We start from the raw sequence: 20,985 nt of genomic DNA on the forward strand, positions 1-20,985 counted from the left end.
AATCTCTTATTAATAAAGACAGAATACAATTAGGAATGAATAAAAATGAAAAAGGTCAATTATTTTTGTTACCCCATTGGCAGATGTTTTTGATTGTTGTAAGCACAAATTACATTTCATATTCAAAGATTTCATATTTTCATAAATTACACATTTTGCTCATCAAGAAAATGTGTATTGATTCAAGAAGTTTTAGACATTTGTGCTGGATAACAAGACAAAAATACTAAGTAATAGAGTCATTTATTGCAGTGTATGTAAACAACAGAAATCACACACTCCCATAATGCACTGCAGATGACACACCCCAGCCTGTCTTCATTGTTTATGTGAACAATACAACACAATCTTTTCACATTATAATGAATCATGAGATGTGTAGTTCATTTTTAAATAGAGTTTTAGTTTGAGTCAAATGTTGCATTTCATGTCAGAGCTGGTTGGTTTGGTTCAGGGTTTAAAAGTTGTTTCTGTAGTGAAACAAAGACTTGTGAAGACGTGAGCGCTCAGTGCAAACTCAACGATGAGAAGACAAAACCCTCATTCACACCAGACCAGTTGTGACACGAGTCCTCAATGAAGAATCAACCTCTTATCATCTGATTCACAATCATTCACCAGCAGCTGAAACAAAACACATGAGGAATACACTTCAACATGATTCACAACAATGAAAAGATTCTACAAATCTTCAGAAGTCTTCATTCATTATTTTAGTTGAATTGACTCTTCAAACTTCTAATATTACACTACATATCATGAATACAAGTTGTTTTTAGCAAACATGATCTTTGTGTATGGATGCTTTACTGTCAATCAGTTGCAGATAGTTTACATCACGTGCTTTTAATGAATTGAATAAACAGTCATTTACAGACATGCATCACATGTGAATTCACTTCAGAAGTCATTTTACACAAGTGTCAAAACTCACACGGACAAAAAGAAAGTGCCAAACACATTTACTGACATGACTATTATCTGTTTTACTGTGTGTTATCATAAAACTAAACCACAAAATACCGATATGACTGACCTCTCAGGTTGTTTCAGACCTGTATAAATGTCTATGTTCTGTTAAACACCAAAAATATATTTGTAAGAAATGTTAACAATTTTCAGTTCTGGGACATCATCTACTACCATCGTTGGAAAATAATTTCGTATCTTTTTTGTTCTGTTGAACTCTGCGGAAGCACCTCTGTTCTCCCTACTGTGGCAGTGTATGTCCAGAACTGAAAACAACATTCTTACAAATATCTTCCTTTGTGCTAATCAGAACAAAGTCATTTGTACAGGTATATGAAATGACATGAGGTGACAGTAAATGGTGACAGAATCTTCATTTTTGGTGAACCATCACTTGAACTTACATTTACTGTATACTGACTGAAAGACAGCACAACTAACAGTCTTAGTTTGTTTAGTAAGTCCTTATTAATGCAGCAAGTTTATTAGAGAGAGAAACGGGGCTACGCTCATCACCTTCAGTTCACACACAGATCAGTACGACTCAGTTATTCCCAGAGACGCCCTGAGCCACGCTAACAACTCTTTATACTCCAAACATTTGCATTTCTCCATTATGTTGTTCAACAACCGGCTGTAAATGAACCTCCTGCTATTCAGACACAATGATAACATCAGGCAGACTTTAGCATATGACCTCTTTGGACAAATATGAAAAGATGATATATAATTATATATAATTTAATACCTTAAAAATGGCATTGAAGCCTTTTATTACCTCGTATCGATCCTAAATATTCTCTAAATTGATCAACTTTTAAGACTTTTTAAGACCCCGTGGAGACCCTGTAATGCTCATAATCTGTCAAGACAGAAGAGGAGAAACACATGACATCATCATTCATGCAAACTTCTTTAATCGAGAATAAAAGCAGTGTTTTAAAATTACAGACACAGATAAAAGACAGACAAACACGACAACATATGAAACACTAGGAAACAGGACAGAAAATATTTACAGTACACAATATCTGTCATTTGAGACTACAAAGGCCAGAAATAGCATTTATAATGGCATAAATCAACACATTAGATCAGGTAAAGTCACCTGAAGAGACGGACTAGTGTTAGTGTGATGTGTGTGTGTATACTGACACACACAGCGCTGGAGTGACAGAGACATTAGAGTATTACAGAAGAATAAAGTCTCAGAGCAAATCTATATAAACACCACATCATAAAACATCGCTGATATAAAAGTATAAAGCATCCCATAACTGAGTGTAAATGTTTTGTCAATGAAAGCAGGATGTTTGTGTTTATTAAAGCAGATTCTCTTTAAACACTTATCTGTAGAAATACAGAAGACGATGGTGAAGAACAGACAGACTGAATGTGTTTCAGTCATATGATGTGCTTCTGATCCCCTGCTACATCCCATCATACAGACGTCTACAGGATGATACAGTCACATGACACAACGCTTCACTTCTTGAAGAATTTCTTATTGAGGAGGAAGATGAGCAGATTGACGTTGACTTTGGCTTTATCAAACATCTTCATCACAGCGACGCCCTCGTACTGTAACTGCAGCAGATCCTGACATGCACACACACACGCTTAAGCTCTGCGGTTGTCAAGGCAACAGACACACATTTACACTGTTGTGTAGTGTTAAAGAGTGTGTCTGGTGTCACAGCTCACCTGATATTTCAGAGGAAATCTCTCCATGTCCACACCCATGAATCGAGCCTTCACCAGAAAACATCCGTCCTGATCACCGGGCACGATGTCAAAGATCACGTTCTTAAACCTGCACACACACACACAGTCAGCTGTTGTTCTCGTTTGTAAAATTAAATATTGTTAATCAACGAAATGACAACAGAACATGAATTCATTGTGTTGTGATGATCTAGTCAACTAAAGTCCACTGAAGAAAATAAATGAGTCATTGTGCATCAGCAGCTGTGTGTGTGTTGTGTTGTGTTATACTGTGTGACGGGCAGATCCTCGATCTCCAGCAGAACTCCTTTCTCATGCAGACGTGCAGCTGTGTACGTGAGAGTCAACTGGTGCTGCTTCTTCTTCCGGCTTTTATTTTCTGAAGCGTTCTTTCCTTTGACTTTACTAAAACACAAAACATTCAACACTCTGTGTTAAACACCTCCACTACACCACATGTGTGTGACTTGTGCTCACTGTCAGGTGGAACTGCTTTTGCAGCTGTGTGTGTGTGTGTGTGTGTGTAGTACCTGGCAGTGAGGTTCTGCAGGCAGGTGTTGATGTATTGGTTGTAATAATCCACTTGCTCAGAGTGGAACGAACTCTTTTTGTGTAGACCACACAGCGTCTGTTTGAGTTTGACCAGCTCAGCCTGACGTCTCTGGCGATACACACGCTGATGACGTATGTCCTGCACACAGACACACACACACACACACACACACATACTCAATCTCTCACAGTCCAATCATCACAACTGTCAGGTGATGTGTGTGATTTACTTTGGCGATGAGGCGCAGGATCTGTGAGTGACTGTCAGGTGGTGTGAGGGTTCCCAGTGACTCCAGTCTCCTCAGGTTCCTCTGAATTTTTCTCTTCTTCTCCTCCAGTGTCAGGTTGCCGTCGGCGATCAGAGACTGATTCCTCTTCATCTTCTCTGGCGTTCGCGCTTCTCTCTGAGCACGCTGATGCATCATCCAGCCGTGCTGCACCTCCTGAACACACAATGACATCGTGGTATCATCATCTGCCAATCAACTCCACCGGACACATACTGTCACCGGGGTTACCTGATCTCTGGAGGCGGAGGCTCTGAGCACATCACTGAGCATGTCACCGGGCTGTGTTCTGATCACATCGATGATGAGCTGCTTAGTGCTGAAGATCAGACAGAAGGAAAATAAACACGAGGGATCGTCATCAGAACTCCTGACACAGCAGTGCGGGAAGAATCCGGCTCACCTCAGCAGAATCCCTCGAGCGTCAGGCTGATCTTCAGAACCTCTGAACACATCAAACTTACTGGTGAGTGTCAGAGAGACCTCAGTCTTGGCTAAAGTCTGCTCAAGGTTTGGCTCTGAAGGGTTCATCTGGCCTTCACCTGTACAGAATCACATGACCATAATGTCAAACCTGAGCTACCGCTGACTACATGAACACAACTGATGATCACCTCACAACAATCACAAGAAAACAACATTTGTAATCAACATACTGAGGTTCAATAGATTTATGGAGTTGACTTACCAACAAGATCCTGGACGGTCGGGACAGAGCCCAGATCCTGCAGCAGCTCATGGAGAGGATCAGACGTATCCAGACACAAAGAATCCTCATGTTCTAACAACAACTACACAACACACAAAGAGAGAGAGAGAGAGAGAGAGTCACTTACACAGAGAGAGAGGGAGAGTGAGTCAGAGTGATAGACATTGTGAGTGAGAGACAGAGTGAGAGAGAGATCAATACATCATCATCATGTCACATCAAGTCAAACCATCAACAGAACAGAAAAGAAGATATTTTGAAGAATGTTGATAATCATACAACACTGAACCCGATGACTTGCATGAACACAAAACCACTGAACACATTTCTCAAAATATCTTCTCATACAGATTTTGAATAAAAGATGACTGACTCTGTGTGTGTTTAGTAGTTCACTGATGGAGATGTAGATGACGGGTCTGTTCAGGATCAGAGTCTCTGAATATTCATCGATGTTGAAGCGTTCCTCAGGCTCAGGTACATCACACACGGCTCGCAGGAACTTCCTGTAGCGCGGGAACACAGATGAGAATAGAATAGAGCGACCGGAGTTTTCTCCCAGCCAGAAACACTCACCTGAATTTGTGGTGTGTGCGTGTGATGTATTCATTGAGCGCGTGCAGGTGGGCGGAGTCTCCGTGGAAGTGTTTGAGCGCTGCGCTGTGCTGCAGGATTCGAGAGATGGAGCCCAGTGTGCGCCGCTGACCCGCAAGCAGAGCGGAACCGGCCCCGAACTCCACCACATCAAAACCGTCTGGAGCCACGACCGCAGGATTCATGTAGCGATAGTAGATGAGATTTCCCACGATCTGCACACAAACACACCGTTAACACACACGGAGGTGAACACAGTTGTCAATCACCTGGATAGATGGATGAACCTTGTAGAGCTCGTCTTCAGTGGCCTGTGGAAACTTCTCCTGCAGCGCGTCCCTCAGAACTTTAGCAGTGTAACGCAAACCGTACCTGTTTGAGAAACACATGTTACGTCTGAACAGAGGAAATACACAAGACAGCTAGCAGAGGTGTGTGTGTGTGTGTGACGCTTACGGCAGCTTGTGTGTGTTGTTGATGATGGTGTTCAGCACACTTTCAGTGAGATTCTTCAGGTTTGTGATGGAGATGTTCAGTCTCTGCAGCACCTCAGGATGACTCAAGGCCTCCTCAACACTCACTTCATACGCCAAACAACTGCACACACACACACACACACACACACACACAGAGTGATTACACAACTACAATCCAGGACCATCAGACAGATGTCGGGTCATTAGCACGGTTGTGTGTGTGTATGACCTCTTCTGTCCTGTCTGACTCTCGGTCTGGTTAACCCAGCTCTTGTAGATCTCCAGCGGGTCGGTGCGGATGTTCAGCGTCCGGTCTTGCAGAACTTCACTGATGGCCGGGCCCAGGATGTCCTTCAAGGCGTTCTGACCGCGAGCGTGACGATAGAAACTCACCAGCAGCTTGATGACGGTGGGGCTTCCGGTGACCACTTCCTGCGGCCTGTCCACCTTCACACTGCACAAGAGATCACATGATCACCAAACACATCACATGATCTCGTGTCGCAGGGCCGCAGTGTGTGTGTGTGTGTTTGTACCCGATCTCGTGTCGCAGGGCCGCAGTAAACAGCTGCAGCAGCAGAAATGCCTCCCTGCAGTCTGAGCCGTAGTTGAAGAGAGTGAAGATGACCGTTTCCATGAAGCTCGTGCTTTTATTCTGAGGCATCAGGGAGATCAACTGAGCCAGATACAACGGTCGAGTCTAGACACACACACAGAGAGAGACAGACACAGATTGTGTGAAAAAATGCAAATAAAGATATCTTTGGATTACATCACAATCTTCTTCAAATTGTAATTTATTTTAATTGCATATTTCTGCAAAGCTGAATAGATCTGAAGACAGATGACATGTGGACACAAAAAGCAAGAGTGGCATCACTGAGCAGACGCACACCTCTGAGAGCTTCCATCATGTGCGGTGTTCACATCACAGTTCATTTGTGTGTCAGTGTGTATCAACAGAAGCAGTCATATAACAACAATGATATACAACACTAAACTATTGATTTAACATTCAGTGTGTGAAGGATCGAAATCAAACGTTGTGATTAGAGCAACATGAGTGTTGATATAATGACTTCAGAGTAATAACATCTCACGACTTTATAATGACGGCTGGGATGTGATTGTGTGTGTGATTGTGCGGTACCTGCAGCAGGTAGAACAGGTGCTGATAGGCCTCTAGTTTCTCTCTCATCTCTTTGCTCATGGACTTCAGACCCTTGTGTTTGTCCAGTGCCATCATGACACACAGCTCCTCTTTATTCTTCTTAGTGAGCTTCTTACAGTGAGACACCACCTCCTGCACAGACACACACACGCTCAGAACCACAGACAGATGAAGAGATGCAGACAGACACCGCTGATCTCCTCCTCTGACCTGCAGCGTGACTCTGTTCCGGACCAGCAGTCCGATCTTCAGATCCATGAGATCCAGATCCGCCTCCAGCTGTCTGTTAGCTCGGATGGATCTCACCACCTCCTCCCTGAGACGCAGCAGCTCTCCCTCCTGACGGATGTCGTTATCACCGAACTCCAGCAGGTGAGCAAACTTCCGGACCACAGAGAGCGGCGGAGCGCTGGAGTGAACTGAAGACGACACACAGATCAGTGATCAGAGATCAATGTGGATCACACATGTGTTTGTGATGATGTGAAGACACACACCCAGCATCCGGTACTCATCACGCGCCCTGCTGGCTCTGAAGAACGCCTGGATCCTGATGATGGCTTTAACCTGACACACACAAACACACACTCTTGATACAACACACGCACACAGATGTGAAGAACTGATAGAGGCCACTGAAGAGCTTCTCACGTTTCTCCAGAAAAAATTGAGTCGGGCGAGATATCTCCTGCGGGCGAGCCACATCTTCACTGTGGCCTGAATCTGAGAGAGGACAGATGTCAAACACACACACACACACACACAGTGTGACTGCAGCTTCTCATGGAGTCTGGCGTTACCTTGACGATGGCTCTCCAGTTCTCATGCAGGTACTGTAGTCTGTGTCTGTATTCCCTCTGCTGTAGAAAGCTCCTCCAGTGAGACTAACACAGAACATGACATCACATGACACACTCATGTTGCTCTTCATATGATTTTATTACAATCAAACACAGACGGTTGACCGTTCTTTCATGTTTTTACAGGAGCAGGTGACTCTCACCTGGATGGTGATGACGGCAGGCAGCTGTGTGTTGAGGAAGTGCAGACGCTCAGCCAGTTTCTGTCGCAGTAGGAATCCTCGCATGCGCGCCTGCAGCTGCAGCACCAGCGTCTCACTGGCCTTCCACTGCACGTCCCTGCTGTGAGCCGCAGTTACACTACTGCACACACACTGCACACACACAACTAGGACTGTCACCATTATTTGATCATTGTCTCATTGGTTTCAGATCATCACAATCATTGCACATCTCAGACACACAGGGAGCTGTGGTGCCTGCAGTGCATATTGACTATATATTGTCACTGAAGTATGATAACAATGCTCTGATGTACCACAACAACACATTAATTACTTAAAAGCATATAGCATAAAATACAACCTGCAAACCTACAATTTAAGATTACTTCAGATATTCTCAGTGTGAAAACCAGTCTACCAAAACACAGAAGTAAAATTCTACTGTAGTCTTTCAAGTGAGGAGAAAACAGACTAGAAGCTTCACTGTGACTGATAGCATTTTAATGGAGGCTTCAATTCACTCCTCATCACTTTACTTAATTTACAAGAATTATTCACATGTAAAAGCCAAAACCTTAAATATGTGACCCTGGACAATAAAACCAGTCTTAAGTAGCACGGGAACATTTTTAGTAATCGCCAAAAATACAAGCTATGGGTAAAGACTGCTTATTTTTCTTTTAACTAAAAATAATTTTCTCCTGACCGTTGTGCAGGTCTGATCTGCAACTATAGGAAACGTTTGGTTGAGGTTATTGCTGCCAAAGGAGGGTCAACCAGTTATTAAACCCAAAGGTTCACATACTTTTTCCACCCTGCACTATGAATGTTTACATGTTGTGTTCAATAAAAACATGAAAACGTATAATGTTTGTGCGGTATTAGTTTAAGCAGACTGTGTTTCTCTATTGTTGTGACTTAGATGAAGATAAGAACACATTTTATGACCAATTTATGAAGAAAACCAAGTAAGCCCAAAGGGTTCACATACTTTTTCTTTCAATCAAACAAATGGTCGGATCAAAGCCAAAAATAATAATATGAGAATTAGATGTCAAAGACCTAAAACAGACATTTAATCGTCATAATCGCAATGATTAATAAGACAATTAATCGTCAGCCAAATGTCATCATCACGACTACATCACACTGTATACTGTCAGAGAACACACAACAGGAGCTTCACTGATGTCAAATCACCTCAACACACAAGATGAAGTGAGCTGATGATATCTGACGTTCATTCATCTTTTAATGTAGTTGAATAAATACTGATGTTAGTCCATATCAACATTTAAAGGCGGGATGTCAGATTTCTCAAAGCCGTTGATGATGTTCAAATCACCAAAACAGACAAACCCCATCTTTCGCTTTCCTCAGCGCTCGGCTCCACAAATGTCCATCTGTGCACCTAACTGCTGATTGGCTACAAGGCTGTTTTGGTACTCTGCCCGACTTTATCTAAACAATCGTAATTCGGACACCCCGCCTTGAACAGATCAGCGCTACTTTCATTCATTCACATTTTTGTGACCTTCATTTTCCAAGTGTAAGGAACGGCTCATTGTGCAGTGTGCTGTAGATCTGCTGTAGTATAGAAACATGTGCAGTATGAGTCTGGTGTGTGGTGTGTCTGTGCTGATCTCACCTGTATCTCATCATGTGTCAGACAGGTGCTGTTCTGAACAAACCCCGCAGGTCTTTCCCAGAAACCCTCCAGCTTCTGCAGGTGGAAGAAATAACTTCTTCCGTCTGACACTTTGCTTCTCATCCACGGGCTTCTGTTGTCACCTGAACACACACATCCACGAGTGCTTCACTTACATACATAAACTGTGTCTGAGCGTGTGGATTTCAATCAGTGATGATCAAGAGTGTTTGTGCTGCGGTCGGGAAAGTGTGACATGTTTGTGTAGGACTGACCCTCCAGTGTTTTAGCTCTGAGCAGGGCGGACAGCTCTGTCTGGTACCCGACAGCACATTCTGACACCACGCTCCGCAGCGCCACCTCCGGCAGACGCAGCACACGCACAGTCTGAGATGCCGCACCTTCTTTAACAGCCTGATTCACCGCCGCCAGTCCCAGACACACTGAACACACACACAAACACAGTTACAGAGCAACAACACACAGCCTCAAACAGTGTGTGTGTGCCGGTTCACTCACTCTTCAGTGCTTTCTGGGTGTCCTGATTGGCCAGTCTCACACCTTCCTGAATGTCAGCCAACCAGAGTTCAGCTAAGGGGTCACGACTCATCTACACACAGATGACATCAGTGTGAGTATAACTCAAGGGAGTGAACGTGATCATAAAGAACACATCAGCTGCACACCTCGGCCTTGCGTTTCTTCAGTCTGGTCAACACGTCATGATAGCGTGTGGCATTGTGTGGAAGCACGTCCTGCAGACCGCTAGAGAGCAGCATGAGCGCGGCCAGAGTTTTCTGAGGGTCACTGCGACACAGCGACTGATTGATCAGACTGATGCTCACGATCTCTGCAGAAACACACACACGTGCACTGGTGTGACACACACTACAGACAGATGCCGTTACCGTCAAATGTTTTGTCTGAACTGACGTTCGTGTTCCTGGTGAGCGGTCATGTTGACAGAATTGAGACCCGTCTGCAGATCATTCCAGGTGAGGAAAGATGTCCCTGCCCTTCTCTTCAGAGCACACAGCTCCTCAAAATACCTGAACACAACACACACACACACACACACACACACGAGTAAACTCTGAATGTCTCTAGAGGTTGTGATTTTAGCTCAACAGGGCTGTGAGGATTATGCTTTTTAAAGGAGGCATGAATTTAAATCAAATTTTTAGGCCAAGCTTTTTGTTACATAAGCAACAAACAGACCTGCTGTTAAAGATAGCTAAATATTGTGCCACGTCTGCTTGTGGAAGAATACAGTTGCAGCATAACCTTCCATCTGATTCAGACATTAGAAAGTGCGTTTTTGAAGTTTATTTTTAGAGACGTTCCAGCTCATGTGGGAAAAACATTGAGCGTTCGTTTATTTCATTTCTCTGAGGATTCCTTCATGAACACGTCACAGGTCAACACTGAATTTGTGGAGAGTTTAAAATTAAAAAGCAGTGCTGTGTCGTCAATATTGGATCTGATAGGAATGGTGCAGCAATCTTATGTGAGTAAAACATATCTGTACTATGTGTCACTACTGCTTTGTTAGAGATCTCTTGATGTGCCCTGAGCACTATTCACACGAGATCAGTATTACATGGGGACTTCTAGTCATTTAATTGCAGAAGTTGTCTTTGATCTTAAGCTCGTGTGAATTGCCATCTCTGTGATTTGGTGGGCACACAAATCATTTTTCAAGGTTTTATCCACCGTTTGTGAATAATGGAGGCTGTTCTGAAGTGTTTTTGTATTATTTGAGGTGCTGGGTGATAAGTTACCGGGAGTCTCCCGTTCATTTATTTATCATGGAAACTCTCGTAAAATTTGAAACCTGCGAACGCGGTGATCTTTTGTCCGGTTCGGGATTACTGGTCTCAAATGCTGACAGGTACGGTCATATATAATTAAACACAATACAACTATAGGCTATACAAACTATTCACAAAGTCTTGCCATCACATCGAGAAATAAGTCTGTAAAGTATTTATAAAACACAAGAGGTCTCCAGATAATACTGATGCCGTGTGAAAACTGTGAATGTTGCTAATGTGTAAACTAACGTTACGTCTCAAACCAAATTCACAGAAGGCTCCAACTACACAAACTGTTTTCCAATCAAAGCAGTGGGCGTTTACTTATAAAGTCTTCAAGGCGCCACACCCATTAAAACTGAGCATTTGCAGAGCTGGCCTCAAAGCATGTGTAGAAAATAGACTATTTCTGATTGATTTTGATGTTTTTGAATGTAAAAATCACTCAAACGTCATAAGTACACTCTGTACCTGATACAAGAGTATTAAACAACAGTTCATCACACCTTTAAATTTAATAAAATGGCCAAAGCAGCAGCAACAAGAAAACATAAAGAAAATATAAAGATGAGGCATAACAAAGCAAAACCTTACATTATTAAAATGACATTCCAGAGTTGTGTTGTAGTGTTTGATGAGACTGACCTCTGAATAAGACTGTCATCAATATCAGTGAGTCCAGCAGCACGACTGAGCAGTGCAGCGGTGAATCCACCAACATCCTGAACCTCCAGAGCCTCATTGACCAGAGCCACAGCTGACAGCATCTCCACAGCAACAAACAACTCCTCCTGCTGCAGTTCACCCTACACACACACACAACAGCCAGCTCATGTGAGGCACTGCAGCTGCAGTGGTGTGTGTGTGTGTAACATGTGTTACCTGTGGACACTGATGTGAGTGAGTGTGTGTTACCTGTGGACACTGATGTGAGTGAGTGTGTTACCTGTGGACACTGATGTGAGTGAGTGTGTGTTACCTGTGGACACTGATGTGAGTGTGTGTTACCTGTGGACACTGATGTGAGTGTGTGTTACCTGTGGACACTGATGTGAGTGAGTGTGTGTTACCTGTGGACACTGATGTGAGTGAGTGTGTGTTACCTGTGGACACTGATGTGAGTGAGTGTGTGTTACCTGTGGACACTGATGTATGTGAGTGTGTGTTACCTGTGGACACTGATGTGAGTGTGTGTTACCTGTGGACACTGATGTGAGTGAGTGTGTGTTACCTGTGGACACTGATGTACGAGTGTGTGTTACCTGTGGACACTGATGTATGTGAGTGTGTGTTACCTGTGGACACTGATGTGAGTGTGTGTTACCTGTGGACACTGATGTGAGTGTGTGTTACCTGTGGACACTGATGTGAGTGAGTGTTACCTGTGGACACTGATGTATGTGAGTGTGTGTTACCTGTGGACACTGATGTGAGTGAGTGTGTGTTACCTGTGGACACTTGATGTGAGTGAGTGTGTGTTACCTGTGGACACTGATGTGAGTGAGTGTGTGTTACCTGTGGACACTGATGTATGTGGTGTGGGTTACCTGTGGACACTGATGTGTGAGTGTGTGTTTACCTGTGGACACTGATGTGAGGAGTGTGTGTTACCTGTGGACACTGATGTGAGTGAGTGTGTTACCTGTGGACACTGAGTGATGTGAGTGTGTGTTACCTGTGGACACTGATGTGAGTGGTGTGTTACCTGTGGACACTGATGTGAGTGAGGTGTGTTACTGTGGACACTGATGTGAGTGAGTGTGTGTTACCTGTGGACACTGATGTGAGTGAGTTGTGTGTTACCTGTGGACACTGATGTGTGAGTGTGTGTTACCTGTGGACACTGATGTGAGTGAGTGTGTGTTACCTGTGGACACTGATGTGAGTGAGTGTGTGTTACCTGTGGACACTGATGTGAGTGAGTGTGTGTTACCTGTGGACACTGATGTGAGTGAGTGTGTGTTACCTGTGGACACTGATGTGAGTGAGTGTGTGTTACCTGTGGACACTGATGTATGTGAGTGTGTGTTACCTGTGGACACTGATGTATGTGAGTGTGTGTTACCTGTGGACACTGATGTGAGTGAGTGTGTGTTACCTGTGGACACTGATGTGAGTGAGTGTGTGTTACCTGTGGACACTGATGTGAGTGAGTGTGTGTTACCTGTGGACACTGATGTGAGTGAGTGTGTGTTACCTGTGGACACTGATGTGAGTGAGTGTGTGTTACCTGTGGACACTGATGTGAGTGAGTGTGTGTTACCTGTGGACACTGATGTGAGTGAGTGTGTGTTACCTGTGGACACTGATGTATGTGAGTGTGTGTTACCTGTGGACACTGATGTGAGTGAGTGTGTGTTACCTGTGGACACTGATGTGAGTGAGTGTGTGTTACCTGTGGACACTGATGTGAGTGAGTGTGTGTTACCTGTGGACACTGATGTATGTGAGTGTGTGTTACCTGTGGACACTGATGTATGTGAGTGTGTGTTACCTGTGGACACTGATGAGTGAGTGTGTGTTACCTGTGGACACTGATGTGAGTGAGTGTGTGTTACCTGTGGACACTGATGTGAGTGAGTGTGTTACCTGTGGACACTGATGTGAGTGAGTGTGTGTTACCTGTGGACACTGATGTGAGTGAGTGTGTGTTACCTGTGGACACTGATGTGAGTGAGTGTGTGTTACCTGTGGACACTGATGTATGTGAGTGTGTGTTACCTGTGGACACTGATGTGAGTGAGTGTTACCTGTGGACACTGATGTGAGTGAGTGTGTGTTACCTGTGGACACTGATGTGAGTGAGTGTGTGTTACCTGTGGACACTGATGTGAGTGAGTGTGTGTTACCTGTGGACACTGATGTGAGTGAGTGTGTGTTACCTGTGGACACTGATGTGAGTGAGTGTGTGTTACCTGTGGACACTGATGTGAGTGAGTGTGTGTTACCTGTGGACACTGATGTGAGTGAGTGTGTGTTACCTGTGGACACTGATGTGAGTGAGTGTGTGTTACCTGTGGACACTGATGTGAGTGAGTGTGTGTTACCTGTGGACACTGATGTGAGTGAGTGTGTGTTACCTGTGGACACTGATGTGAGTGAGTGTGTGTTACCTGTGGACACTGATGTATGTGAGTGTGTGTTACCTGTGGACACTGATGTATGTGAGTGTGTGTTACCTGTGGACACTGATGTGAGTGAGTGTGTGTTACCTGTGGACACTGATGTGAGTGAGTGTGTGTTACCTGTGGACACTGATGTGAGTGTGTGTTACCTGTGGACACTGATGTGAGTGTGTGTTACCTGTGGACACTGATGTGAGTGTGTGTTACCTGTGGACACTGATGTGAGTGTGTGTTACCTGTGGACACTGATGTATGTGAGTGTGTGTTACCTGTGGACACTGATGTGAGTGAGTGTGTGTTACCTGTGGACACTGATGTGAGTGAGTGTGTTACCTGTGGACACTGATGTGAGTGAGTGTGTGTTACCTGTGGACACTGATGTGAGTGTGTGTTACCTGTGGACACTGATGTGAGTGTGTGTTACCTGTGGACACTGATGTGAGTGAGTGTGTTACCTGTGGACACTGATGTATGTGAGTGTGTGTTACCTGTGGACACTGATGTGAGTGAGTGTGTGTTACCTGTGGACACTGATGTGAGTGAGTGTGTGTTACCTGTGGACACTGATGTGAGTGAGTGTGTGTTACCTGTGGACACTGATGTGAGTGAGTGTGTGTTACCTGTGGACACTGATGTGAGTGAGTGTGTGTTACCTGTGGACACTGATGTGAGTGAGTGTGTGTTACCTGTGGACACTGATGTGAGTGAGTGTGTGTTACCTGTGGACACTGATGTGAGTGAGTGTGTGTTACCTGTGGACACTGATGTGAGTGAGTGTGTGTTACCTGTGGACACTGATGTGAGTGAGTGTGTGTTACCTGTGGACACTGATGTGAGTGAGTGTGTGTTACCTGTGGACACTGATGTGAGTGAGTGTGTGTTACCTGTGGACACTGATGTATGTGAGTGTGTGTTACCTGTGGACACTGATGTATGTGAGTGTGTGTTACCTGTGGACACTGATGTGAGTGAGTGTGTGTTACCTGTGGACACTGATGTGAGTGAGTGTGTGTTACCTGTGGACACTGATGTGAGTGAGTGTGTGTTACCTGTGGACACTGATGTGAGTGAGTGTGTGTTACCTGTGGACACTGATGTGAGTGAGTGTGTGTTACCTGTGGACACTGATGTGAGTGAGTGTGTGTTACCTGTGGACACTGATGTGAGTGAGTGTGTGTTACCTGTGGACACTGATGTATGTGAGTGTGTGTTACCTGTGGACACTGATGTGAGTGAGTGTGTGTTACCTGTGGACACTGATGTGAGTGAGTGTGTGTTACCTGTGGACACTGATGTGAGTGAGTGTGTGTTACCTGTGGACACTGATGTATGTGAGTGTGTGTTACCTGTGGACACTGATGTATGTGAGTGTGTGTTACCTGTGGACACTGATGTGAGTGAGTGTGTGTTACCTGTGGACACTGATGTATGTGAGTGTGTGTTACCTGTGGACACTGATGTATGTGAGTGTGTGTTACCTGTGGACACTGATGTATGTGAGTGTGTGTTACCTGTGGACACTGATGTATGTGAGTGTGTGTTACCTGTGGACACTGATGTATGTGAGTGTGTGTTACCTGTGGACACTGATGTATGTGAGTGTGTGTTACCTGTGGACACTGATGTGAGTGAGTGTGTGTTACCTGTGGACACTGATGTATGTGAGTGTGTGTTACCTGTGGACACTGATGTATGTGAGTGTGTGTTACCTGTGGACACTGATGTGAGTGAGTGTGTGTTACCTGTGGACACTGATGTGAGTGAGTGTGTGTTACCTGTGGACACTGATGTGAGTGAGTGTGTGTTACCTGTGGACACTGATGTGAGTGAGTGTGTGTTACCTGTGGACACTGATGTGAGTGAGTGTGTGTTACCTGTGGACACTGATGTATGTGAGTGTGTGTTACCTGTGGACACTGATGTATGTGAGTGTGTGTTACCTGTGGACACTGATGTGAGTGAGTGTGTTACCTGTGGACACTGATGTGAGTGAGTGTGTGTTACCTGTGGACACTGATGTGAGTGAGTGTTACCTGTGGACACTGATGTGAGTGAGTGTGTGTTACCTGTGGACACTGATGTGAGTGAGTGTGTGTTACCTGTGGACACTGATGTGAGTGAGTGTGTGTTACCTGTGGACACTGATGTATGTGAGTGTGTGTTACCTGTGGACACTGATGTGAGTGAGTGTTACCTGTGGACACTGATGTGAGTGAGTGTGTGTTACCTGTGGACACTGATGTGAGTGAGTGTGTGTTACCTGTGGACACTGATGTGAGTGAGTGTGTGTTACCTGTGGACACTGATGTGAGTGAGTGTGTGTTACCTGTGGACACTGATGTGAGTGAGTGTGTGTTACCTGTGGACACTGATGTGAGTGAGTGTGTGTTACCTGTGGACACTGATGTGAGTGAGTGTGTGTTACCTGTGGACACTGATGTGAGTGAGTGTGTGTTACCTGTGGACACTGATGTGAGTGAGTGTGTGTTACCTGTGGACACTGATGTGAGTGAGTGTGTGTTACCTGTGGACACTGATGTGAGTGAGTGTGTGTTACCTGTGGACACTGATGTGAGTGAGTGTGTTACCTGTGGACACTGATGTGAGTGTGTGTTACCTGTGGACACTGATGTGAGTGAGTGTGTGTTACCTGTGGACACTGATGTGAGTGAGTGTGTGTTACCTGTGGACACTGATGTGAGTGAGTGTGTGTTACCTGTGGACACTGATGTGAGTGAGTGTGTGTTACCTGTGGACACTGATGTGAGTGAGTGTGTGTTACCTGTGGACACTGATGTGAGTGAGTGTGTTACCTGTGGACACTGATGTAGTGAGTGTGTGTTACCTGTGGACACTGATGTGAGTGAGTGTGTGTTACCTGTGGACACTGATGTGAGTGAGTGTGTGTTACCTGTGGACACTGATGTGAGTGAGTGTGTGTTACCTGTGGACACTGATGTGAGTGAGTGTGTGTTACCTGTGGACACTGATGTGAGTGAGTGTGTGTTACCTGTGGACACTGATGTGAGTGAGTGTGTGTTACCTGTGGACACTGATGTGAGTGAGTGTGTGTTACCTGTGGACACTGATGTGAGTGAGTGTGTGTTACCTGTGGACACTGATGTGAGTGAGTGTGTGTTACCTGTGGACACTGATGTGAGTGAGTGTGTGTTACCTGTGGACACTGATGTGAGTGAGTGTGTGTTACCTGTGGACACTGATGTGAGTGAGTGTGTGTTACCTGTGGACACTGATGTGAGTGAGTGTGTGTTACCTGTGGACACTGATGTGAGTGAGTGTGTGTTACCTGTGGACACTGATGTGAGTGAGTGTGTGTTACCTGTGGACACTGATGTGAGTGAGTGTGTGTTACCTGTGGACACTGATGTGAGTGAGTGTGTGTTACCTGTGGACACTGATGTGAGTGAGTGTGTGTTACCTGTGGACACTGATGTGAGTGAGTGTGTGTTACCTGTGGACACTGATGTATGTGAGTGTGTGTTACCTGTGGACACTGATGTGAGTGAGTGTGTGTTACCTGTGGACACTGATGTGAGTGAGTGTGTGTTACCTGTGGACACTGATGTGAGTGAGTGTGTTACCTGTGGACACTGATGTGAGTGAGTGTGTGTTACCTGTGGACACTGATGTGAGTGAGTGTGTGTTACCTGTGGACACTGATGTGAGTGAGTGTGTGTTACCTGTGGACACTGATGTGAGTGAGTGTGTGTTACCTGTGGACACTGATGTGAGTGAGTGTGTGTTACCTGTGGACACTGATGTGAGTGAGTGTGTGTTACCTGTGGACACTGATGTGAGTGAGTGTGTGTTACCTGTGGACACTGATGTGAGTGAGTGTGTGTTACCTGTGGACACTGATGTGAGTGAGTGTGTGTTACCTGTGGACACTGATGTGAGTGAGTGTGTTACCTGTGGACACTGATGTGAGTGTGTGTTACCTGTGGACACTGATGTGAGTGAGTGTGTGTTACCTGTGGACACTGATGTGAGTGAGTGTGTGTTACCTGTGGACACTGATGTGAGTGAGTGTGTGTTACCTGTGGACACTGATGTGAGTGAGTGTGTGTTACCTGTGGACACTGATGTGAGTGAGTGTGTGTTACCTGTGGACACTGATGTGAGTGAGTGTGTGTTACCTGTGGACACTGATGTGAGTGAGTGTGTGTTACCTGTGGACACTGATGTGAGTGTGTGTTACCTGTGGACACTGATGTGAGTGAGTGTGTGTTACCTGTGGACACTGATGTGAGTGAGTGTGTGTTACCTGTGGACACTGATGTGAGTGAGTGTGTGTTACCTGTGGACACTGATGTGAGTGAGTGTGTGTTACCTGTGGACACTGATGTGAGTGAGTGTGTGTTACCTGTGGACACTGATGTGAGTGTGTGTTACCTGTGGACACTGATGTGAGTGAGTGTGTGTTACCTGTGGACACTGATGTGAGTGAGTGTGTGTTACCTGTGGACACTGATGTGAGTGAGTGTGTGTTACCTGTGGACACTGATGTGAGTGAGTGTGTGTTACCTGTGGACACTGATGTGAGTGAGTGTGTGTTACCTGTGGACACTGATGTGAGTGAGTGTGTGTTACCTGTGGACACTGATGTGAGTGAGTGTGTGTTACCTGTGGACACTGATGTGAGTGAGTGTGTGTTACCTGTGGACACTGATGTGAGTGAGTGTGTGTTACCTGTGGACACTGATGTGAGTGAGTGTGTGTTACCTGTGGACACTGATGTATGTGAGTGTGTGTTACCTGTGGACACTGATGTGAGTGAGTGTGTGTTACCTGTGGACACTGATGTATGTGAGTGTGTGTTACCTGTGGACACTGATGTGAGTGAGTGTGTGTTACCTGTGGACACTGATGTGAGTGAGTGTGTGTTACCTGTGGACACTGATGTGAGTGAGTGTTACCTGTGGACACTGATGTGAGTGAGTGTGTGTTACCTGTGGACACTGATGTGAGTGAGTGTGTGTTACCTGTGGACACTGATGTGAGTGAGTGTGTGTTACCTGTGGACACTGATGTATGTGAGTGTGTGTTACCTGTGGACACTGATGTGAGTGAGTGTGTGTTACCTGTGGACACTGATGTGAGTGAGTGTGTGTTACCTGTGGACACTGATGTGAGTGAGTGTGTGTTACCTGTGGACACTGATGTATGTGAGTGTGTGTTACCTGTGGACACTGATGTATGTGAGTGTGTGTTACCTGTGGACACTGATGTGAGTGAGTGTTACCTGTGGACACTGATGTGAGTGTGTGTTACCTGTGGACACTGATGTGAGTGTGTGTTACCTGTGGACACTGATGTGAGTGTGTGTTACCTGTGGACACTGATGTGAGTGTGTGTTACCTGTGGACACTGATGTGAGTGTGTGTTACCTGTGGACACTGATGTGAGTGTGTGTTACCTGTGGACACTGATGTATGTGAGTGTGTGTTACCTGTGGACACTGATGTGAGTGTGTGTTACCTGTGGACACTGATGTGAGTGTGTGTTACCTGTGGACACTGATGTGAGTGAGTGTGTGTTACCTGTGGACACTGATGTGAGTGAGTGTGTGTTACCTGTGGACACTGATGTGAGTGAGTGTGTGTTACCTGTGGACACTGATGTGAGTGAGTGTGTGTTACCTGTGGACACTGATGTGAGTGAGTGTGTGTTACCTGTGGACACTGATGTGAGTGTGTGTTACCTGTGGACACTGATGTGAGTGAGTGTGTGTTACCTGTGGACACTGATGTGAGTGAGTGTGTGTTACCTGTGGACACTGATGTGAGTGAGTGTGTGTTACCTGTGGACACTGATGTGAGTGAGTGTGTGTTACCTGTGGACACTGATGTGAGTGAGTGTGTGTTACCTGTGGACACTGATGTGAGTGAGTGTGTGTTACCTGTGGACACTGGCGCTGCAGTGGTTGCAGTTCTCTCTGGTAAAGTTCTGCAGCAAATGGATACACATCAGGAAGCTGGGCATCTGCATTCATGAGGGCCTGAACTGTCTGACGGGCTTCTCCACGCCGCACAGCCTCATTTATTTTACACACTGCCTGATGCACTGCACACACACATTTACAAGAACACACACTTGTCAGCTCCAGCTACACACAGACCATCTGTTTATTTTAGTGTAAATCACTTGACTAAATGAGTAATCGTCGCATTGACTCACTAGTTCGATCTCTCTGAGCATCTTCATTGGCCACACTGATGCCGTCCTGTAGTTCATCTCGCTCCAAAGCATCTACACAACCCAGATCCTGACAAACACACAACAGTCCATATCTCACTCTCAGCTCACTGAAGAGAGGAGTGTGTGTGTGTGTGTGTAATGTGTATGGGCTATATATTTTGATTCTCTTGTGCCCATTTATGAGGAATATGTAGTGTTGTGGATGTGACAAACCTGAAAATGGCACTTACCCGACTATAAAAATCATGCAATCAAAATAAAAAATTTGCTTTAAAAACTTGAAGAGAGACCTCTCATGGGTATTTAAACTACCAAATGTTGATATCTGTGCTGCTATTAGCAAAACTTGATTTTCTCAAGGTGAGGTTGAAATTTTCACAGAATTGCCGGTGTAGCTCACCAGGGCTTTCTGTTCTCTGTCAGCACTCAGCTGCTCCAGGTACCAGCCTGCGTGATCTCGGATCAGACCTCTGAGCGCCAGGCTTGAGTTCTGCAGAGTGGAGAGAAGAACCAGCGGATCTCCAGAGTCTAACGCTTCATCTACATGCTCCACTGCTGCCTGCACTGCAACACACACACACACACAGATACAATACATCACTTCATTTGAAATAAAAAAGAACATCTGAGGTATCTTTGAACTCAAATCACAATAAGACTTCTGTGATATTG

At 45.1% G+C, this 20,985-nt stretch overlaps 1 protein-coding gene across 1 annotated transcript in view; it reads right to left on the reverse strand.

Moving 5' to 3' along the window:
• Window positions 1-1,863: 1,863 nt before the first annotated feature.
• The window catches only part of iqgap3 (IQ motif containing GTPase activating protein 3), a 22,052-nt gene continuing 2,930 nt past the window's right edge, over window positions 1,864-20,985 (reverse strand). Inside the window, exons 10-38 of the mRNA XM_056762873.1 lie at window positions 20,714-20,877; window positions 20,293-20,380; window positions 20,015-20,178; window positions 11,615-11,775; window positions 10,089-10,204; window positions 9,842-10,005; window positions 9,675-9,765; window positions 9,431-9,598; window positions 9,156-9,298; window positions 7,487-7,657; window positions 7,284-7,367; window positions 7,135-7,206; window positions 6,981-7,050; window positions 6,694-6,902; window positions 6,463-6,615; window positions 5,849-6,012; window positions 5,542-5,766; window positions 5,293-5,433; window positions 5,124-5,208; window positions 4,819-5,051; window positions 4,616-4,748; window positions 4,222-4,324; window positions 3,937-4,075; window positions 3,765-3,852; window positions 3,477-3,689; window positions 3,225-3,385; window positions 2,965-3,099; window positions 2,674-2,782; window positions 1,864-2,568 (exon numbers count right to left, since the gene is read on the reverse strand). Of these exons, the coding sequence (XP_056618851.1) occupies window positions 2,455-2,568; window positions 2,674-2,782; window positions 2,965-3,099; window positions 3,225-3,385; window positions 3,477-3,689; window positions 3,765-3,852; window positions 3,937-4,075; window positions 4,222-4,324; window positions 4,616-4,748; window positions 4,819-5,051; window positions 5,124-5,208; window positions 5,293-5,433; window positions 5,542-5,766; window positions 5,849-6,012; window positions 6,463-6,615; window positions 6,694-6,902; window positions 6,981-7,050; window positions 7,135-7,206; window positions 7,284-7,367; window positions 7,487-7,657; window positions 9,156-9,298; window positions 9,431-9,598; window positions 9,675-9,765; window positions 9,842-10,005; window positions 10,089-10,204; window positions 11,615-11,775; window positions 20,015-20,178; window positions 20,293-20,380; window positions 20,714-20,877 (4,061 nt within the window). The 3' untranslated portion in view covers window positions 1,864-2,454. The remainder of the gene's footprint in view (window positions 2,569-2,673; window positions 2,783-2,964; window positions 3,100-3,224; window positions 3,386-3,476; window positions 3,690-3,764; window positions 3,853-3,936; window positions 4,076-4,221; window positions 4,325-4,615; window positions 4,749-4,818; window positions 5,052-5,123; window positions 5,209-5,292; window positions 5,434-5,541; window positions 5,767-5,848; window positions 6,013-6,462; window positions 6,616-6,693; window positions 6,903-6,980; window positions 7,051-7,134; window positions 7,207-7,283; window positions 7,368-7,486; window positions 7,658-9,155; window positions 9,299-9,430; window positions 9,599-9,674; window positions 9,766-9,841; window positions 10,006-10,088; window positions 10,205-11,614; window positions 11,776-20,014; window positions 20,179-20,292; window positions 20,381-20,713; window positions 20,878-20,985) is intronic.

Source organism: Triplophysa dalaica, chromosome 12, assembly GCF_015846415.1.
Source record: "Triplophysa dalaica isolate WHDGS20190420 chromosome 12, ASM1584641v1, whole genome shotgun sequence".
In the NCBI taxonomy this organism is placed as follows: Eukaryota; Metazoa; Chordata; class Actinopteri; order Cypriniformes; family Nemacheilidae; genus Triplophysa; species Triplophysa dalaica.